Here is a 25873-nt window from a genome sequence, read left to right on the forward strand (position 1 = left end):
ATGATATGGTTCTTTAAGATCTCTTGAGATAAGATGGAGCCTGGTCATGAAGTGCTTTGTAAGTCAGCAGGAGAATTTTCAACTCTATTCTTGATTTAACAGGATGCCAACGAAGAGAAGCTAAAACAGGAGAAATATGAGCTCTCTTGCTAAATCCCGTCAGCACTCTTGCTGCAGCATTTTGGATCAGCTGCAGGTTTTTAGTGAGTAATTCGGACATCCTAACAACAAGGAATTACAATAATCTAGCCTAGACGTAACAAACGCATTAATTAGTTTTTCTGCATCACACTGAGGAAGGATTTCCCTGATTTTATTAATATTACGTAGATGAAAGATTGCAGCTCTGGAGACTTGCTCAATCTGGTGGCTAAAGGACAAATCCTCATCAAAGATGACGCCAAGGTTCCTCACAGTGCTGCTGGAGGCCAAGACGACGTCATCTAGAGTAACTAATGAGTTGTTTGAGCTAAAGGACAATTTAGGTCATTATCTGGCCGTGCTGTGGAGGGGCCCCACATCAAAATCTAGTTTTACTGCTTAGTGTATCCCTCAATAGGTACTCCGTGGCAGCAAGGCATATTCAGCATATTGAGAAGGTGGTAAGGGTGATGGTGCTACCTGTGGCCTCAATGCGGGGACCACAGCAAACGTGCCTGGGAAGACCATAACAAGTCCAGCAATGACTGACAATTAGACAAATATTAGTCGTTTGTTTTAATCATTGATTTATGATTAAAACAAAACCTATTCTTTGTCTGGTCATCGGTTAGGATATATGATATACAGAACCTTGAAGCCTTCACTTTAGCTGCGTGTGCTTTTGCTCGCTGTCCATGGTAACATGAATCACACTGGTTTCCTCACACAGCCCCAGCAGACTTCTGGAGGAGAAGACCGAACAAGCTGGTCAAAAGGGCCAACTCTGTCCCGGACAGTCCTCTAAGACTCCACAGAGGAGGTGGGTGAGAGGAGGACGTTAGCCAAACTGACACCGGTCACAGACGACACCTCTCAACCCCTCCGTGAGACTGTAAGCAGCTCCTTCAGTGACACCTGCACCCCCCCCCAGAGCAGGAAAGAGTGTTGTACTGATGGCTGTCAAGACTTTACAGTGCCATCATATCTTCATGTGGCAACTGTATCTCATATGTACGTCACAGCACTCTTTAAAAAAAAAAAAAAAAAGAAGAAGAAAAACAAATGTTATCCATCTTATTTTTATTGTGTGTATTTTGTCTTTTTTTTTTATCTTATTGTGCGCTTACCTTCTTTTCCTAACTGTATTCCTATGTTGCGGTGAAGACTAAATTTCCCCACTGCGGGATTAATAGTCTCATCTTATCCTCTAGTGGCCATAAAGAGCAACTGAACTCAGAGCAGGAAGGTACATCGGAGACATCGGAGCACACCATAAAGCGCTCATTTTGTCTCGACATGTCATCAACAATTGTAATGTAGATAAAGTGGCATCAAGACCCCCTTTTCTTCTCCACACTTCTGACTGAAATACAGGATCAGTGAGAGCAGTGTTCAATCAGCCTATTTAGGGAACCAAAGGGGGTTTTAAGACTATTTTAAGGCTTTTATTTTTGTGGTGATTTAAAAAAAAAAAAAAAAAAAGAACATTCCCAGATAGTCTTAGAACTGTGTTCGTTGTAGTTTTAGAGGAATGCCAAAGAATGAGCAAGAGTACATATTTTAGTCCCCTCTAAAAAATAAATCAATTAGGCCTACTGACATATAGAACATCCAAAAATCACCCTTTCCTCTGTATATTCTGTGGTAATGTTTACGCTTATAATGAACATAGAGGAGGTAAAAAAAAAAAAAAAACAACATGGTTTTGTCAATCTTTATAATCAAAACAATCACTATTAAAACAAGACACCAGCAACATTAATAAATGGAAGATGATCAGTCCAAAAGTTATTAAGGCAATCAATAACATGAACTCGCTCAGACAAAAAAGCAGGTTTACAATGAAGTGTGCCATGTCTGAAGGACAAACAAACACGGTTTTAAATCTGCGACGAAGCAGAAAGGATTGAGAGACACGATTTGAAAAAAAAATGGTTGTGAATAAAACTGCAGTATAAGGTAACCGTTACGGGAATAGTAGTAACAGGATTATTAGAGTCAAGTCACATGTAACTCTGCTTTTATGATCTATAAGTCAATAACTTCCAATTAATCACTTTCACCAACAGAACCTTGATCAAAACAACCTTACCACACGGTCAATTCAGTAGCTTTTCTGGAGCATCCACCGCATGGAGTTTGCAATTCAGAGACCTCTCGACCTCAAAAGCTAACTTGTACATGTAGATTCCATCTTCTCAATGAGGTCAAGAATCAACTTTTGAATCTTAAACGTGATCTTTCTTTCTTAAGAATCCCTCTGGTTTGTCACAGTTTGGGTCTTTCTGCTCGTACCCGTCCACCGCTATATCTGTTCTTCAGACCAATATAAGACCGAGGCTATAATAGGCCGGAGTAATCCTTTGCATTGTTTCAGCGGTGCTGTCTCTGAACCTCCGGCACAACCAAATTCAAAACACAAGAACGACGGCTTTTTAGAAGAATTAAATTCTGGACAACATATGGTTTAAGTGAAAAAGTGGTGAAAACTTTTTTTCCAATGGCAACCAGCATCGTTCTACCCGACATACGATAATTAAATACTCTCATCTCATTTATACGCAGTTCAGTCTGCTATGTAATTCTACAGTATCAGCTCTCTGCAAATGGCGCTCTACGCCAAATGTGGGAAATTATTCTCCTATGAATTGTGAATTCATAATATTAGTTTTCAGTCATCTTGCGGATCATATAGTTGAGGATTCCTCCATGCTGGAAATATGTAAGCTCCACATCTGTGTCGAATCTCATCCGTACTGGAAATATTTTCCCTGTGTTGAGCTGCGAAGGCAGGAAGAAACCACATCAAGTGTCACATTCAAAATGATGTCAAAAGCACAATTGTGTCCCCGTTTTGTCCTGAACATACCTTGACGTCGATGATCATTCTGGGGGTGATCTGCTCAGGGATGACGATGGTATAGCGCTCTTTGCCGGTCAGCCCCAGACTACCAGCAGTGTTTCCAGGTAAATACTCCAGAGGAATCACCCCCATCCCAACTAGGTTACTGCGGTGGATCCGCTCATAGCTCTCCGCTAGAACTGCCTTAATACCCTGCAAACAAAACCGAAAAGTTGAAACCCCTTGTGATTATGTGGAGGGTCACACAGCAAGGTATGTTAAGGCTTCTCCTGAGACCAGAGACATAACAACAGGGAGGGACTGACGAGAAGTGAAGCTCACCAACAGAAAGGGGCCCTTTGCTGCCCAGTCTCTGGAGCTCCCGGAGCCATACTCCTTTCCTGCTAGAACCAGCAGCGGGATACCGGACTGCTGGTACCTCTCTGCAGCATCAAACACATCCATCTGGAAGAAGAAGGGAAACATGAAAGGATTAGTTCAAATGTAATAGGACTTTTCACAGGTACTGACGCTGAGGTGTTGCTTGAAGCTACGTGATCTCGGTTTAGGAGAGAAATGCTGAATTACGGCGTGATGGTGTGAATAGAAAAAGATAAACGGAACAAGCAGAGGCACGTCATCAGTTTGCATCATCCATCTACACTGCTCTCATATTTTGAAAAGCAAACAAACTAATTTGGTCCCTACACTGCCACTGCACTGTTAATATGGAATTTTTTTTTGTCCTAACAATCACATTTAGATGTGATGAGTTTACAGACATGTAAAATCTGATTACATATTTAAATGTAATCAGTATTCTTATGACTTGTATGTTTTAATCTAATCCTTTCAACTGGAGCCACTATGTTGTTAAACTGACTGGGGAACTAATAGGAAATAAATATAAAGGCATAATTCAAAGCAGTAGGTGGGTTTACTGTCAAATCATACAACTACAAGTAGCCTACAAGGGCTTCAATCGGCCTTTGTTGTAGGATGACAGCGGTGTACAAAAACACAATGAAACAAAATGTATGTCTCAAAAGTCATCAGGGAGAGCCAAAGAGGTTTGTTGGTCTCTGAACACTCTGCCCTCTGGAGCGGACTGTGCTTTTATGCATTTTGAGCTGTTATCTCAAATTGAACCTGCTACAGAGCGGGGGTTATGTCTGCAGCATATGTTACCATGGCGATGTATATGAAGTGAACCACCTTTGTGGCACTCAACACCCAGAGTTAAACCCAAAGTTACCTCGATAACCTGGTATCAGCCTCTTAAACACAAGAATTTATCCAGAAAATCTGGAAGGGCTGATTTTACAAAATGAGACATTTGAGGATGTCAGGCTCCGGGAAACTGACGTGCATTTGTACTATTTTGACTTTTTTAAGACAACAATTAATCTTGAAAAAAATAAGATAACAGAACTTTGATGTGAGCTGTCTTTTGTTTACTCAGCTATAAGTTAGCATCTTTGCGTAATCTAGGGAAATATTTTGCCATGCTTCTCTCATAATTGTCAGGTTTTACCTTGGACAGACCAAAATCACAATGTCTAAGGGGCCTTCACAGCGTGACTTTCTCTATTCATTATCTTATAAATGAGACAAAGATGGCCAACAGAAAAGCATTTTGGCTGACATCACACAGTGGTTCACTATGGGAATGAAAAGTGTTGCAGGCTGACCGTTTCTCCAGTTGGCAGGTGAATGGTGTGTGGTGCCTGCTTGTTGAGGAACTTGTTGAAGAGGCGGATGTTGGCGAATGTCCCTCTGGCCATGACGGCGTCGTTACCTCGACGAGAGCCGTATGAGTTGTAGTCTCGAGGGGTCAAACTGTCAAAATAGAGAACTTTTATGAATAGTTTAGAAATAGACTTTAATAAAGGCTCATCTGAGTTAGATTCAGACTACTATTTTCTCTTGTGTTCTGAGGAAGTTTCATTGTATGAGATTTATTCATATACAGTATTTTTTTCCCCCCTCCTTTTACTGACACACCAATAACTGACATCAGGCAGGAGGTAAAGGAATATAAAAACCTAGATCGCATTTCCTGTGTAGTGGGTTTTAAATAGTTATTATTAAAGATACTGAAGTCAGCGCTTCAGTCTAAATGAGGATGTACTGAGTTGATGTGTTTACACCAGTTTCAGGAACTCTGTTCCCATTTAGTTTAACTTTTAAAAAGCTCAGCAACTCCTTAAAAGGGATAATAAAGATGACCTACATACAGTGCATCCGGAAAGTATTCACAGCGCTGCCTTTTGGTAAACTCCAGGTGGGCTGTCATGAGCCTTTTACTGAGGAGTGGCTTCCATCTGGCCACTCTACCATACAGGCCTGCTTGGTGGAGTGCTGCAGAGATGGTTGTCCTTCTGGAAGGTTCTCCTCTCTTCACAGAGCAACGCTGGAGCTCTGTCAGAGTGACCATCGGGTTATTGGTCACCTCCCTGACTCAGGCCCTTCTCCCCCGATCGCTCAGTTTGGCCGGGCGGCCGACTCTAGGAAGAGTCCTGGTGGCTCCAAACTTCTTCCATTTACGGATGATGGAGGCCACTGTGCTCATTGGGACCTTCAATGCTGCAGAAGTTTTTCTGTACCCTTCCCCAGATCTGTGCCTCGATACAATCCTGTCTCGGAGGTCTACAGACAATTCTTTGGACTTCATGGTTTGGTTTGTTCTCTGACATGCACTGTCAACTGTGGGACCTTATATAGACGGTGCGTGTCTTTCCAAATCATGTCCAATCAACTGAGTTCACCACAGGGGGACTCCAATCAAGTTGTAGTAACATCTCAAGGATGATCAGTGGAAACAGGATGCACCTGAGCTAAATTTTGAGTGTCATGGCAAAGGCTGTGAATACTTATGTACATGTAATTTTTTCTTTTAAATTTTAAATAGATTTGCAAAAATTTCAAAAAAATGTATTTCACGTTGTCATTATGGGGTATTGTGTGTAGAATTTTGAGGGGGAAAATGAATTTAATCCATTTTGGAATAAGGCTGTAATATAACAAAATGTGGAAAAAGTGAAGCGCCGTGAATACTTTCCGGATGCACCGTAGAGACTTCTACTACAGTTGGAAGCAGTGAGCTCAATTACCCTCTGTCGAACAGGTAGCGTGCTGCGGAGCTGTTCCTGGCGATGTTCCCTGCAGGAGAAATGTGGTCTGTGGTAACCGAGTCTCCCAAGTTCAGCAGCACGTAGGCGTCATTTATGGAATTAGGAGGCTGCAGCTTCATGGTCTGAATGAAGACAGGATACAGTCAAGGCTACATACGGGGGTGGGGAACTTAATTATCTTCAGAAGCAGCGCTTAAAAGTATCAGCACTACTCAGATATAAACGAGCAGCAGTCAAGGGCAGCAACATTTTTTTTTTAGAGGTATTCACAGGGAGAGAAGAAGAGCAAAGATACATGACAAACAATACAAATTGGGAAGGTTTGTGGGATCAGTAACAAGCAGAGAGATGAAGTGAAAAACTACAGAGAAGTGAGAACAACATAGAGACACAACAAACGATAGACGTTGGGTAGGTTAGTAGGGCCAGTAACCCCAGATTAGAGATACCTGCAGAAAAATCTAAAACATATGTGAGCGATAGAGTATAAAGTTATGAGATGTAACAATGGCATAGAGAGAAAGACATTAGAAGAGAGAAGCTTAGTGCAACAGGAAATTCCTGGTTAGCCTCGGTTAATAGTTAATATAGTCATTTTTTTCTATTATTAGTTAATGCCAATGACATGTTCCAGTATCTGTAATAAAGTGCTGTGATTAATCGTGTCAAATGCAGCACAAAGATCTAGCAGGACGAGTACAGACACCAAGAAAAGAGGATGTTCAAGAGTGAAGGGAGACCCAACCCAGTATTAGAGTGGTGTTCCTAATAAAGAGCAAATCCAATCTTTACAAAAATAACAATGAAAACAACCATTGGCTTCTAATTTTTGTTGAAAATGAAATAAACACAAGTTTAATGTCTTTTCCATGTTCAATTTTTTTTTAAGCATAAAAAAAAAAAAATGCCTGTGTTGATTCTGCTTTGGAGTTCACAATGACTGTCAAAGGAATTTACATTTTCAAAAATTTTGGTTATAGCTCCACAACAAAACAGCCAAGCAAATGAATATTGTAATTGAATATCAGCAGGCCTGGGGTTTCCTGTCCCACTTGTGATGGCTGCATACGTTTTGAAATGTGTAGTTTAATGTATATTTACCAAACCGTCAAAGAATGGGGGTGACTTGATGTAGGTTGATTTGGGGTCCCACGTGTACAGCTTGTCAGCGGGAGCCACCAGAGAGTTCCAGCGTTCATTCACTTTCTGCAGCAAAAAAAAAAAAAAAAAAAAAGGAAGACCTGAGAGATTCTTGTCAAACTACTGGAATGCTTTTTCTTTCCAACAGATCAATGTTTACATTACCTCAACCTTCTCATAGACTTCTTTGAACATTGATGGAATGACAAAAATTGTCTCCACAGCTTGGATCTCCTCCCGTGTGGGCCAAATATCCCTCAGAAATATCTCTTTGCCTTCTGAGTTAATGGCTACAATGGAGAGAGCAATATATAAAACATATCAATATTTGAAGAATTTAAACCAAGCTTTTGTCCAGCTTCGGGCTCCATAATTGTTTTGACTATGAAAATATGAAAGCTTAAAGTACATACAAAAGCAGTCATTCAAATATAATCTAAACACCGTGGCTTATATGATGATGTCACACACACACACAAAAAATTAAGAGTTAAGAATGCCTCTTGAGGTCTAAAATAAATTTGGTCAAAAGGTCAACAATCTTGGTGTACTGTGACATTCAGACTACACTGTGTAGTACACGGTTTAGTGTTAAATCGAAAAGGCTACCATTGGAAGCTATTTTTTGAAAGCTAATTTTGTCAAAACACATTATAATAAGTTGTTTTAGCAAATCCAACGATTTTAAATCAGACACAATGTACTCAATCCAGCAGTATCCAATGGAAACACTTCCCATGACGCAAAGTATGACTGGGTTTATCCATAATGCACTGTATTCTGTGACCAAAGTGACCAAATCAAGGAACCAAATTGTCCCAGATCGGCAAACCGAGCTTCACAAAAAACTTCTGTCCACCGACATCGGCTTTTAGAAGCCTGTTCCAGTATATTACATGTTCTGCAAACTCCCTTTGGTGTGTAATGACACACAGGTTGATGGACCACAACCATTCAATTTAACTCGCATGCACAGTGACATGTATGCCTCTGGTTTTGCTAACCAGAGCTAACCCGTTACTAATGAGCTCTCCAAGTGTGGAGAGGTTGGCAAGGATTTGGTTTCTCCACAATATTCCAAAGTAAGGGGATAAAAGATACTCAAAACTGAGAAGTAATGAAAACCAGTTGTAAAAGCCGTACTGCAGTGATTAAGCATTGTTCTTATGCACCACTGTCAGAATGATATAAAAAAATAAATAAATGAGAGTGCACAAAACCCAGAGATATAATCTCTCTTCTTCCTCATCAAATCCTAGTGGCCAACATTATCTACAATGAAACTCAACTGCAAATATTACAGTCAGACATTTGGGTGTGTCATGTTGGAAGCTTCTAATGAAGCCTGGAGCTTGCAACTGAGATAAGAAGACTACCGAGGTACGGCCATCTTCTTTGTTTCCAACAGATCTTTTTGCATTTTCAAACTTGTATTCTTCATCCCTAACAGATGCTGGCATCACATGAGGACACTTATCAGACTTTACAGGAGTTCCTTCTGGAGATACTAAACCTTTTTTCACAGCAGACATTTTGACTCGTCATTGTAGGGAAAGCACAGGTGTATTCATAATATGGCCATACCACTTGTGGGCGGTCCTGCTTCTGTGCATGTTGGTTCACTGTCATAGTATAACTGGGACACTTAGTGGAGAATGGAAAAATACTATACTCACCAATGGGCTCGTTGTCAAAGTCAATCCTCACAGTGCCGGCCATTGCATAGGCGATGACGAGTAGTGGCGAAGCCAGGTAATTGGCTCTGGTGTTGGGGTGGACTCGCCCTTCGAAGTTTCTGTTCCCTGACAGGATACCTGCAGCAACCAGATCCCCCTGAGGCACAAACCAATGTAAACATCGTGACAAGATGAGTAGATCCGAAAATCCTGTAGGTACTTTGTGCATTAATGTTGCTTTGGGTTGTGAAGAAAGAAGAAAGCAATGTTGTTCTACTTTGTAAAATAAGAAGAAAGCAACTTCAGATCAACAAAAAGTACATGCGGGAAAAAAAAAAGACAACTTTTAGGGTCTTTAGTATACTGTGTTGCCACAGTGTGAACAAATGAAGAACTGAAAAATGAAGGAGAAAAGAGCCAAGCACAGCATGAAAAGGTGGAATGACACAAGAGAGATGTGGAAACAGCCTCTAATATAAACCATGGGTACCTTGGTAATGGCCTCCACCACCGGCTCTGGGAGCGGCCCACTGTTGCCTATACACGTCATGCAACCATAGCCAACAACCTCAAAGCTAACAGAGAGACAAAAATGTTTGTTTACATGGTGACATTGCTGTACTGCAATCGTTGCTTTGCATCACTTAGTACTACTTCAGCAGCCGCACTGTGCGTACTTCAAGGTACAACCTATATATACCATTTTATTGGGTACTAAACATGGACAATATGACATATATACACTATAGAGATTTGTCAATAAACATTGAAACAGGCAACCTAACACAGTATAATCCTCGGGGTCTGCAATGTCCTATCTTTCACAATAACACCGGTATAATTGTTAATACAACCCCATTTCCAAATTTGGGATGCTGTGTAAAATGTAAATGAAAACAGAATGCGATGATTTGCTAATCAAGAAGACCAATATCTAAATGAAAATAGACCAAAGACAACATATCAAATGTTGAAACATCAAAATTTTATTGCTTTTTTGTAAAATATATGAAAATTTTGAATTTTGAAACAATAAAATGTATTGGGTTCGACATTTGATACACTGTCTTTGAACCATTTTCAATTAAATGCGAGTTTATATGATTAGCATTCTGTTTTTATTACATTATGTTTACACAGCGTCCCAACTTCTTTGGAAACGGCGTTGTACCCTTGGTGGTCTACTCGGGTATCAAATCAACCGCCCAAGTATAATTTATATGTGTCCATTGATTGATTAATCTCGCTTTAATTGCACTTGCATTAAACCAAAAGTAATTTTTACGAGCTTAGTTGCTGTTAATTTGAGTCGGTGTTTCCCTACAAATGCCCAACCATTGTCTTCAGTAGCTTCTAAAAGCTGCCCTCCCAATGCCTACTGCGGCAGCTATCTTTGCCCACAGCAGGCCATGCTGCCAATCAGTGGGAAGGACCGTTTTGCGGCATTACAAGATTTGCAAAATATTTCCGTCAGTGTGGTGCAGTGCCTTCATTTATAAGGCATGTAATTCACTGAAAAAGCCAAAACAGACACTGCCATCTAGTCATTTTATGCATAAACAGCGTAATATTCTGTATACAGAAGATTGTACAAATCACCAAACTCACAGCTATTGTGACCTAAAACCACACGCCTGACAGAAATGTGGAGTGTGACGCTAATACCAGTTTAAGTATTAAAATTGTACAAATCATACAACGATATAATGATTGATACTGTCAACACTGACATTTTAACACATAATATAACACACTGCTGATAAAAAAAATGTTTGTTCTGCGTATCCATGACAAGTCAAACTCAATCTGTTAATGAACACTGTGAGATGAAGTGGAACTGTCTCAACAAAAAAAAGACTAGTAAGAGAACATTAGATTAAGTTTTTTTTTGTGTACCAGATCACTGTTCTCCAAGGTCAAGAATTAACTGCGTTTTTGTCTTCTATAAATCAAGACACCTGTATGAAAACAAACATTTTGAAGCTTACCCCAGCTGAAAGAGGTAGTCCATTACACCACTCTCTTTTAGGTAGTAGGTCACCACTCCACTGCCAGGCGACAGGCTGGTCTTGATGTACGGCTTCACACTCAAACCATTTTCTATTGCTTTCTTTGCAAGGAGTCCTGGAAAAGAAGTATGTATCATTAAAGTACTGTGTCATTAAAAAAAAAAAAAAAAAAAAACTGTCTAGACTGGCAATCAATCCAGGGCGTACTCTGCCTTTACCCAAAGTCAGCTGGGACTGGCTTTTTAACGAGTCTCTTCCTAATTAAGACGCTGCTTTTTTTTTTTCCTGAATGGCTTGCATAGAGCTGCCAGACTTTTAACTAAAACCAGGAAAAGGGACCACATCACATCACATCTGAAGTTTAGAAAAGTGCTATACAAATAAAGTTTATTATTATTATTATTATTGTTTTCTATCCAGGTGCGCGCCTCCTCCTTGAAAAAAAAATGATGTATTGTACTATAAATTGCTGTCGATAGACAAATTATTATTACATATGGACAGAATTATCAGTGTTTCTGAAAACCAGTAACATTATTGTGAAAAAGCAGACTGCAGATTAGGGCTGATTATGTTCATGAATTATTATGGGGTAACACTAAAAAGAAGGAGCCTAATTTTTCAGAGCCAGAAGCTACGTCAACTTTTATACACAGTCTATGGGTATTAATGCGTTGTGATACAATGGGCTGACAAACATGACAATACTCCTTCTGGGCTATTTATCGGCCAGTTCACCCAAAGTACTACAAATGACTATTTTATTCTTATAAACCTCTGGTAGGTTATACAGCCATCCAGCTACTTGTTTTTTGTTGGACCAATTGACACCAATTATTTGACATCAGTGCCAAAGTATAGTTTTCAGACTCGCTGCCCTGTTATCAATGACGAGACCTAATTAAAGTCGGGCTTTTTGCTCCATGGGGAACTAATGACATGGACATTGCAACTATCCAGTAAATAAAATCTACTATTAGGCATTCAATGGCATATTTTTTTTAATGATATAACACAGAGTAATAATGAACTTTAATATTCAGGGAAGAAAATTCACCCAAATGTTCACTGATGGGGGATAGAATTGTAATAGATCTGGAAGATGAAGAGGAGGGGGCTGGCCCCAAAAAAGTTGAGAGCCAGTGATCAAAACTGAGGTGACACAAAATCCTATGATACGATATGCAATCAAAATAATTACACTCACCTGCTCCAAGCATAACAGATGGGTTGCTGGTGTTTGTGCAGCTGGTTATAGCAGCAATAACCACTGAACCGTGGCTCAACGTATACTCTTTTCCACTGAATTGGAAGGGGACTGCAGTACTGTGACGCTCAGGGGCCACCTGGAAACCCTTGAATCCTTGCTGAGAACATTACATAAAGAAAATAACGAACATTAATACCTCGTAGCGGTCTACCTCCGCCAACCAGTCAAGTTGCAGTTTACGTCCATCTATGTCAAGGCTCGTACAATGCATGTAATGAAGACTTCGAAGAAGTCCTTACATATGTTCTCATGTGCGGCCTATAAAGTTCATTCCGATAAAACGCTAAGTTATAGCCATGACAATAGGCAATGCTTCAAGTATGAATGTTGCCTGAAAGAAGCTACAAATTTTGGAAGCAAAGATTAGTGTCACCAATTCAGCAAATGACCAAATCTGAAATATGGTCACAACCACCCCTTCTGTTCCTGAGTTATGGCATTAAATAATGGGCCAGAAGTGATTTTTGCAGAACATGCTAATGTCACAGTGAAGCTGCCCTTTGAAATTTTGGATCCAAAATTTCAGCACTTCACAATTTTATTTTATTAGACGTTTGTGTATATATTTTTCTAATTAGCATCTGAAATTTTGAGTTATGATCAAAAATGTGTTTTGTCAGGTCACAGTGAAATTAACCTTTGAACAAGCAGTTCATCCCTGAGTCAAAGTGAAAAGTTTGTGCCAAATTTGAAAGAAAACTCCATTAAGGCGTTGCTGAGATATGTGCAGCTGGTTATATGCCTCCAACACCCCTGACTCGGAGGGATAAAATGTATTTCTATTTCGCAAGTGCAATGAAAAGAACTACAACCCTTTTATAGACACTCACGATCAATTTAAAAAACAACATTTATGGTCCTAAAGCCAATACAGTAGCCGAGTCTTTGAACTGAAAACAAAGCGCTACTTTTGTGATACTTTGAAAAATATGAACATCTTTTGTACAGAAAGCAGTCTTAAATTAGTAATGTTTTGATTAAATTAGGATGTGATTTGATTAAGATCACAAATCTACCAAAACTGATGTCAAAGAGTACCAAAAAGTATTGAGATTTGATATCCAGCCCTATCGACAAAGGGTTACAAAATTTGATCTAAATGCTATGTGAGAATGGAGGAAAAGAAACCACGTTGGACGGGATTTAAAAAAAAAAAAAAAAAAAAAGGAAGTTGGTGCCTTGTATGAACGACGCTTTCTGCCTTAATTCATGTTATGCATAATTATGAGGCAATGAATTACCATAATAAATAAATTAAAAAAAACAAAACAATCTATCTCTTTTGCTTTGTGATCATTTACAGTGAGCAATCACAAGGAAAAAAAAAAAAAAAAAAAATAAAATAAAAATCCAGTTTTCAGATGTATGTTCTCCTGAGACAGCTTTTAAAAAGCTGTGTTTTGGGTGTAATAGATTTCCCCAAAATTAAGGGATTTTAATATTTACCCAGTTTAATGTGTATCTACTGGAAGCAACCTACCTTTGCTCCCAGGCAGGTTTCAAAGTCTTTTTTCATGTCAGAAACAGGAATTCTGTCCTGAGGTCTTTTGGGGCCGCTGCAGCACGGAACCACTGTGCTGAGATCCAACTCTACAACCTGAGAGAGAGAGAGAGAGAAAGGGAAGGAGATGTCATGGTAGTCATTTTACATTATGCTTCTTTGCCTTAATAGCCTCTGACTGTGCACCCTCATGAGACAACTTGTAGCTGAAACTGTTGGTAGTCGAGTGTTAAATAACTGATTTACTTGATTCGTATTACATTTGTGTTTGGTGTCATTTCACAGTTTGCATTTGCAAATTACAAAAGACAATGACCTATTGTGTGTGTTCCTGGAGGGAGCAACCTCAGCAAAAACTGCTAAAACTTCAAAATGAGGTCGCAACTGACCCGAGTGAAATCTGGATCCTGAGAAACATTATTGTAGTCTCTGAACATGGCCACTGCCTTCAGGTACTTTGTAATGTGGGTGAGCTTCTCTGGTTCTCGACCTGAATCCAGAAAAAGAGAAAAAAATAATGAAAATAATCACCTGTGATGAATCAGATAGGTGTCTTAAATAGGGATGGGACATGTTTGTCGAATAGTCGTTAAAATATTTTTTTTAAAATCAATTAGTATACGCAACTATCGTTCTTCCTCACTTTGTGTTTTTACCAGCACCTGGTTGTAATGTGTTATTCCCGTCAGCAGGTGTCGGTAATTCACCTACAAGCTCTCTGCCAACAGCTATTAAACAACATAAGGAGAAGAACACCACGGTTGCCATCAGGCTTTGGAGCTTTGCAAGATAGAACTGTGTGGCGCTGTGAGTCTAGAGTGCGAATAGGAGAAACACAGCCGTCCAAAAGTTGTGTGTGGAACTCCTTCAAAACATAAATGAAGATGAGGTGCAGTGCAAACTCTGCAAACACCGACATTAGAGGGGTGGGGAGCGGTAGGGTAAATAGTCGATTAATAATCCCATAGTTCCGAGCAAATTTTTGGAAAGCATTTCTGCTAGAAGTGCCAATTCCTAGTCTTAAATAAACTAAGCATCCATTTAATAACTAGAAAAGGGAATTATGCAAGAAAAAAAATTAGGTCGTATTTCTCTTCAAATTAAAAGAAAATAACACTCTTAAGGAAAAAGTTGCTAGCATCTGTTGACACAATGATAGTAATAGGATACCGCAAATGAACTTTGAAGCAGTACTCCATTGTTAAACCATATTTGCAGCACTTGAATCAGAATCACTGCAGTTGTTAAATAAGTTAAGTTCAAATTGGTTGAAAATAGTAAAATAGAATAAAACCAATATTGGTAGAAAATAAAATGTTTGTGCACCGATAGTCCTAAAGGAAAAATTAAAACTCATTATTACAGGCACGTAATATCACTCAAGCTTGTTTTCATAGTCCACAGAAGGACACTCACCGGTCTGCTCGAGGTACCGAATGCTTATGTCGTCCACAGGGAAGAAAGCTGCTGTGGCGCCATACTCTGGACACATGTTGGCGATGGTGGCTCTGTCAGCAATAGACAATTGAGCCACACCTGGGCCAAAAAACTCCACAAATTTCCCCACTACGCCCTCCTGACGGAGGTGCTGAAAACACAAATGGTAAGGAAGGGTGTGATGTTAGTAGTGCTGAACAAGACCAGAGGCACTTGTGTTGTAATTACCTTTGTAATTACCACTGTGTTCTAGTTACCTTAGTAATAGTGAGGACAATGTCAGTGGAGGTGATGAGCTTGTTTGAGATCCCATACAGCTTGTATCCCACCACCTCAGGTAACACCATGCTTATTGGTTGGCCCAACATCACAGCCTCCGCTTCAATTCCACCCACACCTGAATGTTTAAGGATAACTTCTTTAGGGCTTAATGATCACATTTCAATTGGAGTACTTTTGTTGTTGTTGTTGTCATGTCATTACCGAGAAAATTGATTCCCAAAGTGTGGTTCAAGCACTACAGACAGTACGCAAGGCAGGATTATCCAATATGGACAATAGTTTGTTCTGCGTCCTCCTCTCCACCACCTTTTCCAGGCTGTCCAGTTTGCAGCCGATGATGGAGCCGGCCTTCTTAACCAGTTTGTTAAGTCTGTTGGTGTCGCCGGCTCCAATGCTGCTCCCCCAGCAGACCACAGCGAAGCACAATGCACCGGCCACAACAGACTGGCCTACAGTCTGGCTTACTACATCAAACAGCAGCAGGATTTATATGACTGCGTACAAAGAGTAGCGCACATTTGCGCACGTGGAACAATGGCAGCAGCTTCATTAATTATTCATAAGTATTCCCGACACAGAGACAGGATCTAACAGCAAATTAATATGCGACCTTCTATTCTTCACTTTAGATAGGTGAGCTGTTACACACAAAGTTTATAGGCCACACAGCGGATGTCCACAAGTGACGTTTCATCAGAGCTGTCGGAATATTTCACTGCTAGCAAAAGTCTGTTCTCCTTCAAAAATCGAGAATACAGTATGTTTCTGCAATGTCAAGATCTTTCTTAGAGACCTTATCTTTAATCAATATAACGGCCAACTAATAATATCTCAATAGGTTGCAGAGTAACAATGAAAACACATTGTAGTAGGCTGCTAGGAGTTGCTCTGTTTAGATAAATTATCATTAAACATGGACAGAATTTTCATTGTTTAGGAAATAATAAATAAACTAATAAAAAAGATTCTGTCAGTTGAACAGACAACATATTTGAACTGATTATGTATTTGCTTTGGGTAAAGCTATGATTGTGATATGGGACTTTTTGAACTTTTTCTAAATCTGTGGATTTTATGTTATGCGGAAAAAAAAAATGTATCCACAGTGGGAAGTGCTACTTTTGGTTTGGTACATGGTCTGACATCTGGAAAATACAATGTGAATTTTCTTTAAACTGTGTGGATAGTAACGTTTGCCAAAAGGTAACCTAGCACTTGTATAAATCAAGGAATTTAATCACATTTACACAAAAATCTTATAAAAGATAGGTGACAAATGCATATTGTCTCAAAATATCTTCGTTCACATCACTAAACCCTGGAAAACTGGAGGAAATAGTTTTAATACTGGCAGCATACAACAGATTTTAAAGTTGCACTGATTAATTGTTGTTGGCCAGAGCACAACATCCTCAGCTTTGACAGATCACCTTATAAAGTTGCACATTGACACATGCAGTAGAGAGCATTACCATCTGGTTGTAGTTATGTTAGTGTCCACCTGATGAACCCAAGTCCAATAATCACTGGTTTAAGCTATGTTTTGGTCTCCACCACCTCAGGAAAAATATCTTGCTCATAGGTGCTAAAAAAAAAACCCACCACAATTCCCATCAGTGTCAGTAACTGTGTCTGTCTGCTGTATTGTTCTGGACAGGGATTGTACAGCAGGCTTTTTCATTGAAAACAGTCATTTGCTGCTGCTAGAAAGGAGGCAGTAGTGAGTAGAGTTTTTGCGGCAGAAAATTAAAGCCACAAGGAAGAAGAGGATAAAAAAAGAAGATACGCTGGGTATCAAGACTGTATACTATTTTTTTTCTCAACAGAAAACGTATTGCTCGGTCACGTTTTTAGTTGCTTCCCAAAGTATGCAACATACAGCCACGTAGACATGGAGAGGCAAGAGAATGATAAAAGGGTACACAAAAGAAGTTTGCCACAAATAACCCTCGTGTTTAAATGCATACACCATTGTCTTACCCCAGCCCAGGACTCCCAGGCCATCGATCATGGTGGTGTGAGAGTCGGTGCCCACCAGACTGTCAGGATAGAACAATCCATCAAAGTTAAACACCACCCTGGCCAAATACTCCAGGTTGACCTGGTGTACAATTCCTGAACCAGGAGGAATTATTCGCAAGTTCCTGAAGGCTTTAGAGCCCCACTGGGAAGAACAGAGATTATATTTATTAACTAAAGCAACCCAACACAATTAAAAACTATTAGACATTAAGATTGTGCACAAGTTTATACCTTTAAAAATTGAAATCTTTCCTTGTTGCGGTTAAACTCTAAATCTTGGTTTTTCTGAAGACTATCGGACCTACAAGAAAAATACAACAACAAACAAGAGATTAGATACTAGTTAAATTTAGCAAAAAGAAGCGATGAGCATCAGCAGAATTCAGTAAAACAGCATATATGAACTGATGGTCCCATCGTGATCCTATGGTGGATAGAAATGTAGGAACTTTTTCTTACTTTCGGTTAAAGTCCACTTGGATGGAATGATCAATGACGAGGTCAGCAGGGCAAACTGGATTAATCTTTTCTGGGTCACCGCCTAGTTTCATCACCGTATCACGCATGGCAGCAAAGTCCACTACAGCTGGAACACCGCTGCAAAGGAAGTTTAGATATTTTTCAGTCTGGTTTTAGAACATATCACGCCACTGAATCTGCCATTTCAAGAGTTTTTAATGACCTTTCACTCAATGCTGGTGATCCTGCTAACCTGGTTTTACTTGATCTCACTGCTGCATCTGATACTGTGGACCATGAGGTTCTTATCTCTTAACTTGAGCAGAGCATTGATACCCGTTGCACATCTTTAAAATAGTTTAAGTCCCACCTGACTGATTCTTTTCTCTTTTCTCAAAGAAGATGATGAAAAAGAAGATGAGATAAAAAAAAAAAAAAAAGAATAATCTTTTCTGAAATACAAGTCAAAGTATAATTCAGTTGTGCATCACAACTGGTCTGACAATATAGATGAGTAATATAAATAAATTAACAGCTTCATGGCTTCAAAATGGCAGGATTTATGTTTTTTCAGATTCTGATATTCTACATATTCTATGTATGCAAAATCAACAATATATTAGTCCATCTGTCAATACTTTCATTTCCCTCACCTTTGTGTAGCACTCAACCCCAAACCCACTGTTTCAAGACATCAATTGTTTTTCTCTTTTTTTTTCATTTTAATTCAGTTAAATTCAAACCATACCGCAAGTCATCTTAAGACACATAAGAAACTTTAGTTTCCCCTTGAGCAAACACTTGTTGACAGTTGGGAGGAAAGACTCCTTTTTAACAGGAAGAACTCTCCCATATCATAATCAATAACATCACTTTTAGCTTTTTAGGGTAGTCTCTCAAACTTAACAAAACTCCTCCAGAGCCACAGAGAACATTATAACCCTGTTCTCACTGAGTGAAAAGTGCTTGTGACTTTCAAAAGTAAAATTATTGAAATTCTGCTGAAACTACAAGTGTGTGGTTCAAAACAACTGTCCCAAACAACAGTAATTTCTCAAGGTTTAATTCATTGTTAAGAACCTACATTATAGAACAAGTTAATAACATTCTAATGCAGAGCGATAGTGTAGACATACGTGAAGTCCTGGAGGATGACGCGGGCCGGCCTGAATGGTACCTCCACAGTTTGAGTCTGGGTCTGCTTCCAGTTGAGGATATTTTCCACATCTGAACGCTTCACTAGAAACTCGTCACAGTTCCTGACAGCAGACTCCAGGAGGACCCGGATGGAGAACGGCAGACGGTCTGAGTGAGGAGCACATGGAAAGTGAAAGTCATTCAGATATATGATGGTAAACGTAGAGATTTCATATTAACATTTAATAAGTATTTGCTGTTACCATATCTGGGATCTTCAAGCTTGGAGAGATTGAAAAACTGCTGAGTCGGGTCCTTGGGGTTTAGAGGCTCAACTATATGTTGAAAAGGATTTTTCAGAGCCACGGACATCCTCTTCTGTGTTTTAGTATCAATCTAAAATTAGAAATATAAACAATAGGTCTCTTGTAAACCATGTAAAAAAAAAAAAGCAGCGAAGCAAGGAATGGCACAAATCAAATAACCTTCCGAGTGGCAATTTTTTCTTCTACTATTCAAACATGCAAACTGCTCATGCAGACCAATTATTATAAATGGGAAATAACAATCTCTTTACATTGTGTAAAGAGGCTCTTACAATGCCAAAATCTTTCCATAGGGCGTCAAAAGGATTATCTTCGGTTGAAGTCATGCATAATACTGGAGCCCGAGGGATCGGTGAACTCTTGGCCCACGTTTGACAAGCCTTGCATAACTCAAAACTTTAGCAATCTCACGAAACTTTGACCGGGAAAATGTACAGCTGAATGTGCCACAAGCTTGTTGCAAACTAACATCACACAGACAGAATGACAATCCAGAAAAGCGTGTTTTGCTTCATACTATTTCCCGGAGAGAAGCGTTTTCTGTGTGAAAGGTAAACTAATAATATGAGCACCTGACCGGGCCTCCAATCCCTAAGTGCACACGCGTTAGGCTTGGTTGGCAGAAAGGCCACCTAAAACACCGCTTACGAAACCCGACACTGATATTTAACGTGACATGGCCAGAGCATCAAATCAGCAAACAAACAACGACTTCATTTAATTCCAATTTTCCAAACCTCCAACTTAACTTGGCCTCCTGGCGTCAGTCCGCATTGGCGCAGCCGATCAACATTAACACACAAGACAGACACGTTTTTTATTTTATTTTTTTCTAAGAGGGGAAAAAACAAGAGACGCAACTCCCGATTAACTATCATATAATAATAATAATAATAATAACATAGCATGGGTTGGTAGAAACACATAATAGCGTATGGCGTGACAGCCGAATTAGCTGACTTAGCATCTGTCTAAACATTTGTGCGTAAAAACACAGCACACCACGCGTGATCTGCGCTACGCTTCTGTAAAACAATTTACTGAGACAGTTCATGACATCTCGTCAATCGCTTACCTCTGTGTGCAAAAGGGGACGCCCGAAAACCACGACCGTATGTTACCTGCACACCGCCAGCCAATTTATCTCGTACAGTCTCTGCTGCGCTCTTAAACCGCGGAACGTCTTCCGCCTCCGGTGGTGCCACTTCCGGTTAAAGTTTAAATTCACAATAAAAGCGTCGCAAAAATAGAAGTCTAAGTAGGAGTGCGGCGCCCGTGAAAATAAGCCTGGCATGTATTATTTCCTGACCTGTGCTCTTGCTGTGTAAACAATTTTAAATTGTGGTTCCTTTACCTCTTGATAAATACACTTTGCCATGACATAGTGAGGAGATGGTGTTGTTAGGTGGAGGCTTGCACCTACACTTTCCAGTTGGTACCACGACGGCAGAAGGCAGAAGGTAGTTGAAGCAATTTCAAACAGAAACGGTATGTCCAGCCGTATCTTTGTACTAATTTTGTGTAGTGGCTTCAGCTTTATATGTGACAACAGGATTAGACATAATTAGCCAGGACAATTGAACCCCATCTCAGTAAGAGAGTGCCACCGCAGTTTCTGTTGCTTTTTGTTTATAAAATGTTGGAAAAAGCAAAACCTGAACAATTTTGTTTTGTCGTCAAGGTATTTTGAAGGAATGTAGATAAAAAAATAATGACATTATGTTTGGGTTGCTTAAGGAATGTTTTTATTATTGATTTGTGATTTTTTTTATTTTTATTGCTTTGCAGGACACCTAATAATTTTGTGTAAGTTATTTACATTATTTACACACCATGCATTTATCTGTTATCATGCTAGTACATACCGGTAGCAATACCTAATTTGTTTGTCAATTAAAATTGTTGACAGCAATACATCCCTGGTTTACATTGGTCAACACTATTACTAGGAAAAAATAATAATAATGTAAGGGTAAACGCAAGTTGGTCGTTAGTCATTATTGAAACTAGGACACAGATTGGAGTTCTCCCTTCTAAAGTGTCTCTGTTTCCTTCTATAAATATGTAACTACTGAACATTCGGATTTTACTAATACAATTTATAGATTAGAAAACACAAAAGAGGCTTATCAACAGCTATGTAGCAAAGCAACAGGGATGAAGTCAACTTCAGCATTAAGCCTCGCGTCATGTTTTCTTGGTCTCAGACACAGACCGGAGGTCTTCTTCAGGTTGTTTTTTTTTAGCTCATCAGTGTGCGATTCTGTGCTAGGCTATGTTTACAATAATACTTTATATGTATGCCATATTATATTCCTTATATACAATCTCGTATTAATCAACTATTAATCCTCAGGCTGTGCAACAGGCTGTTTCTGTAGAGGTCAGCGATGCTGCTGGGGTCAGCGATACTGCTGAGGTCAGAGATCCTGTTGGGGTCAGCATGCTGCTGTGCATAATAACAAGGCCACAGGCTGTAACGGTTGATGGCACGACCACTAGTTTCACCTCCTGTCTTTCTTATTTCTTCCAAGTCATAAAACAGGAATAAGTTACTGACCTGAGCAACACGTCCCCACAAGGCAAGACCCCCACCTCGACCAATCAACAAAGGACACGTCACCATACATTACTTTTTTGTTCCTGTACTATAAGAAGACTGGGTCAGGGAGAGTCAGGAATCAGACTTCGTGAACTGACACATCCTTTGTTGCGGTCAGGGAAACATAGTCTAGACCCAGAGCTCTGTAAACTGATTATTCTGCGGCTGTTAAATAAATATCTTGAAGCCTGACATCTTCTCCTATTGCCTCATTAAAAGAACACGCAGGACCGGGGGCTTACACATATTGGCTTTGTACTAGCATGAGCCCGAGTCCAACAATTTGGTGACCCCGACGTGATGAGGACGGAGAAGGGAAGGCGGTAAAGAGACAGAACCAACAGCGGACATCTGGTCAACGGTGACCATAGTGGGCCCACATCTAAGAAGGTAAGCAGACACCTGTTTTAACGAAGTTCTGCAATTGGATATTGTCAAATTATATTGTTGTCATGGTGAGGACCTCAATGTCCTGGTAAGCGGCAGAATAATAAGCGTCAGACGGGGGTTAGAGGCCCACCGTCGAAAAAAAAAAGAGTGGGGGTTAGAGGCCCAAGACGAAGTCTGAACCACACGGGGGTTAGAGGCCTCCGAGACGGGGGTTAGCAATATCCAGTGTGACTTACCTGTCACAGTGTGATAGCTGCAAATTGACACCAGTGCACATCACCTATGTAACTGACTGAAAGCTCTATTCTAATATAAGACCTGAAAATGTAATGAATACGAAATATCTACCTGAGATTTTTTTTCTATAGAATATTGATATGGATAAGAAAGAGGAAAATTAGTGACAAGATGCCCCGGTCTTCCCCACACAATGAATTTTGCTCTGCTCATTGTCTCTGTTTAACTGAGAGTGACCCTGTAAAGAAACTGTGTAGATCAGAAAGTCCTGTTGTTGTCCATTCAAATGGCCACAAAATAGTGCTGCTGCTGCTGCAGCCACTCCTGTCAGCCGCACCACCATGACTATGAATCCAGAGCTGCAGAGTTTGGCCCTTTTGACCAGATGAATGCTGCTGTATATCATGAAAGGAGACTCAAAGATGTGTAGTCCATTTTTTTTTTTGTTCAATCCCACAGCAGTTATAGTTCAGCACTAACATGGCCTTTTTTCTTCTCCTTCTCAAAACATTTGTCTCACTGGCTACCAGAGATATGACTCTTATTGATCTTCTTGTGACTCCTCAGAAATCAAAACAGAATCTACTTTAGATTATGATTTCATCTGTATTTAACGAGAGGATGTCACTGTGTTTCATGTGCAATCTGTTACATGTATTGTGTTCCAACTGCAAAGCTCGATCTAAATATTGAATTGTTTTTAAATGCAGCCCGAAAAAACAGAAAAATACAACATGTCAATAAACATCATAATGTATACAATAAACATGTCACTGCATGTAACGGCTTAGTGTATGCATGTGTGGGGAACCAAATCAGGTGTCCTCTTTATAAATGCCGAAGCCACTGGTAGTATGTTGATAAGATTGACTGACAGTTCAGCCTGTTTTTCTGACTGAGAACGCCTATGAAGAAGTATCTCATGGTGTCCAATTTAGTCTATTTAAACAAATTCCACAGCTTGTCCAGAAGAAAAAGAAAAAGAAAAAAATCCTGTTATTTATCTACAATTGGTGGGGTAACCTTGTAGTCTCAAGCACTGAAAGTATAGATGTTTTGTTCCTTTTTCAAACAGTATTGCAGATGCCACTGCCAGCACAATGTGTGGCCCCAATAAATACTGTAGACACATACACACACCATGACCTCACAGAGGGCTGGGCTCATTCGGTTTGTGATTGGTTGACAGGAAACAGAACGAGTGCCGTAAGTAATGTGAAGAACTTCGGACAGGTCTGTGCTAATGTTATTGCGACATCAGAGTTACCAGGGTGCCCCAGTATATCCACATCATCAAACTTACATAAACATACATGTTCATTTAGTTTGCCACTTCTTGTAACTCTGTTTCAAATTGGCTGCAAAACCTAAAAAAAAAAAAAACTAAATTTTACTTTCTGCTGCTTTTCATTTTGAAACTACACACTAAAATTCTGAATATTTTGTATGGCTTAACAAAGCGCTACCATCAAATCACTATAATACATTAGCAGCAAACTGGAATATCTCAGCCCTCGTTCCATTCGGCACTGACTCAGATGGAAGATGACATCACATCAAGCCCAATAATTTCCCTGCAGACATGCACAGAAGAACCACGGAAATGACTTAAAACTCCACATTTAAAACAAGTCAGACTAAAAATTACATGTATATAATTTAATTCCTCCAAAGAAGACATGATGAGGCATTCTCATTCCTGCAGGTCATGTGTCCTGCAGGCATTGTGCTTGACTGATCATGAAGAGATAATCTATCTGGGCACATGCATGCATTTATGACCAATTACATATGTAATTGTTGTTGTTCAGTCTCTTCATTACAAGACCTGCCAATTGTGCGACTGCAGATTCCAGTGCTGTGTTCCGAATTTTGGAGGCAAGGTGTTTGTTTACATTTGGATTATAAATTGTGTCTTTTGTTGCCAGATGGTAACAAAAGGTGGTTCCCACTCATTACATTACATTACATTTCATTTAGCTGACACTTTTATCCAAAGCGACTTACAATAAGTGCATTTCAACCATGAGGGTACAAAACCCAGAACAACAAGAATCAAGAAAATACAGTTTCTTCAAGAAAGCCAAACTACAAAGTGCTAAAAGTAAGTGCCATTTTAAGCGCTACTAAAGATACAAGCTTTAGCAGTCAAGATAGCCTAAAACAGCAGATGCAATAATAAACTTTAGCAGAGAAGCGTATTTAAAGATTATACTTTGCTTTAGTTCAAATGATCCAGCTGTATGTAGTCCCCCAAAAGTCAAAAATACACTCTGTGCATAATGTGCAGTGTTTCAATGCTAAAACATTACACAGACTTTAATTGTAATACTTTCAACTTGAAAGTTCAAAAGCTCTAACCTCCAACAATAAAGTTGGTTTGTTTCTACACTCAGATTTGATCCGTAGGAATGTTTCCCGAATTAGCAGCACAATCTTACAACCCCTTTTCCAAAAACGCTGGGTTGGCGTGTTAAATGTAAATATCAACAGACTGCGATGATTTGCCAATTATATAAACCCATATTAAATTGAAAATAAGTTGGGACATGGGCAACAAAAAACTGATTGGTCATGGTTGAAAGAAAAAACAGCAGTCTGGTAATTCTTATGGCCACTAGAGGGCCCTGTCTATGGGTCTCAGTCATAGACTGGATATAAAAAGTTTCAGTATCAGGGTCTGAAAAGTGAAGCCAATGTGGAAGTGGCTTAAAGTTAAAATTGTTTCTATGTCATAACATCTTCTCACTGCCTATGCCTTTTCTAGCATAAAATATTGGCAATCATTTTGACTACATTGCTAATGACCAATAGAACCAATAGTCATTGCTACAATCCAAGTTGTTATAAATTGTAGTTTCCCTTCTAGACATTAAACCCAAAACCCAAAATATGTGTGCATGTATCATAGTCTTTAAAGCCAGAAAGCTCTCAACAATCATGCTACATATGTGCAGTATTTTTATTTGATATTGGACCACAAAACATTTTAAGTTGCTGCAACCTAAAACTGCTGCCTTTAAGTCTGGGTTACATTAAACAAACTTGTACAATTTGCTCGATCCACAACTTGTCAGACACATTTTGCAGTCAGATTTAGTTTAACAATGTTATCCCCCCCCCCCCCCCCCGCAGTGACTTTGTTCTAGAGCTGATACAAAGACAATAAAGGTGATTCTGTCTATGTCTTAGGTAGGCACTAAATTCAATACCAACCATCATCATACTTCACATTGCTTTCAGTATTACCAGAAAAGTACACAGAACA

At 39.5% G+C, this 25873-nt stretch overlaps 2 protein-coding genes across 2 annotated transcripts in view; one reads left to right on the plus strand and one right to left on the minus strand.

The window, feature by feature from the left end:
• The window catches only part of LOC138634092 (FRAS1-related extracellular matrix protein 1-like), a 245503-nt gene that overhangs the window by 52487 nt on the left and 167143 nt on the right, over nucleotides 1–25873 (plus strand). The gene's annotated exons all lie outside the window — the stretch shown is intronic.
• On the minus strand, nucleotides 1842–20555 carry aco1 (aconitase 1, soluble). Its single transcript, XM_069720734.1, has 21 exons — nucleotides 20452–20555; nucleotides 19314–19446; nucleotides 19050–19218; nucleotides 17914–18051; nucleotides 17686–17755; nucleotides 17413–17596; nucleotides 15408–15547; nucleotides 15130–15301; nucleotides 14103–14203; nucleotides 13693–13809; nucleotides 12150–12309; nucleotides 10922–11057; nucleotides 9424–9508; nucleotides 8934–9090; nucleotides 7423–7547; nucleotides 7219–7323; nucleotides 6097–6239; nucleotides 4675–4822; nucleotides 3326–3448; nucleotides 3011–3196; nucleotides 1842–2922 (listed from the first exon to the last, which is right to left on the minus strand). The coding sequence occupies exons 2-21, from the start codon at nucleotides 19420–19422 to the stop codon at nucleotides 2806–2808; spliced, it is 2685 nt and encodes an 894-aa protein (XP_069576835.1). The 5' UTR covers nucleotides 19423–19446; nucleotides 20452–20555; the 3' UTR covers nucleotides 1842–2805.

This window comes from Brachyistius frenatus, unplaced genomic scaffold (genome assembly GCF_029030835.1).
Source record: "Brachyistius frenatus isolate BFR_SWC_R1_liver_20210118 unplaced genomic scaffold, ASM2903083v1 Contig_248, whole genome shotgun sequence".
NCBI classification, from domain to species: Eukaryota; Metazoa; Chordata; class Actinopteri; family Embiotocidae; genus Brachyistius; species Brachyistius frenatus.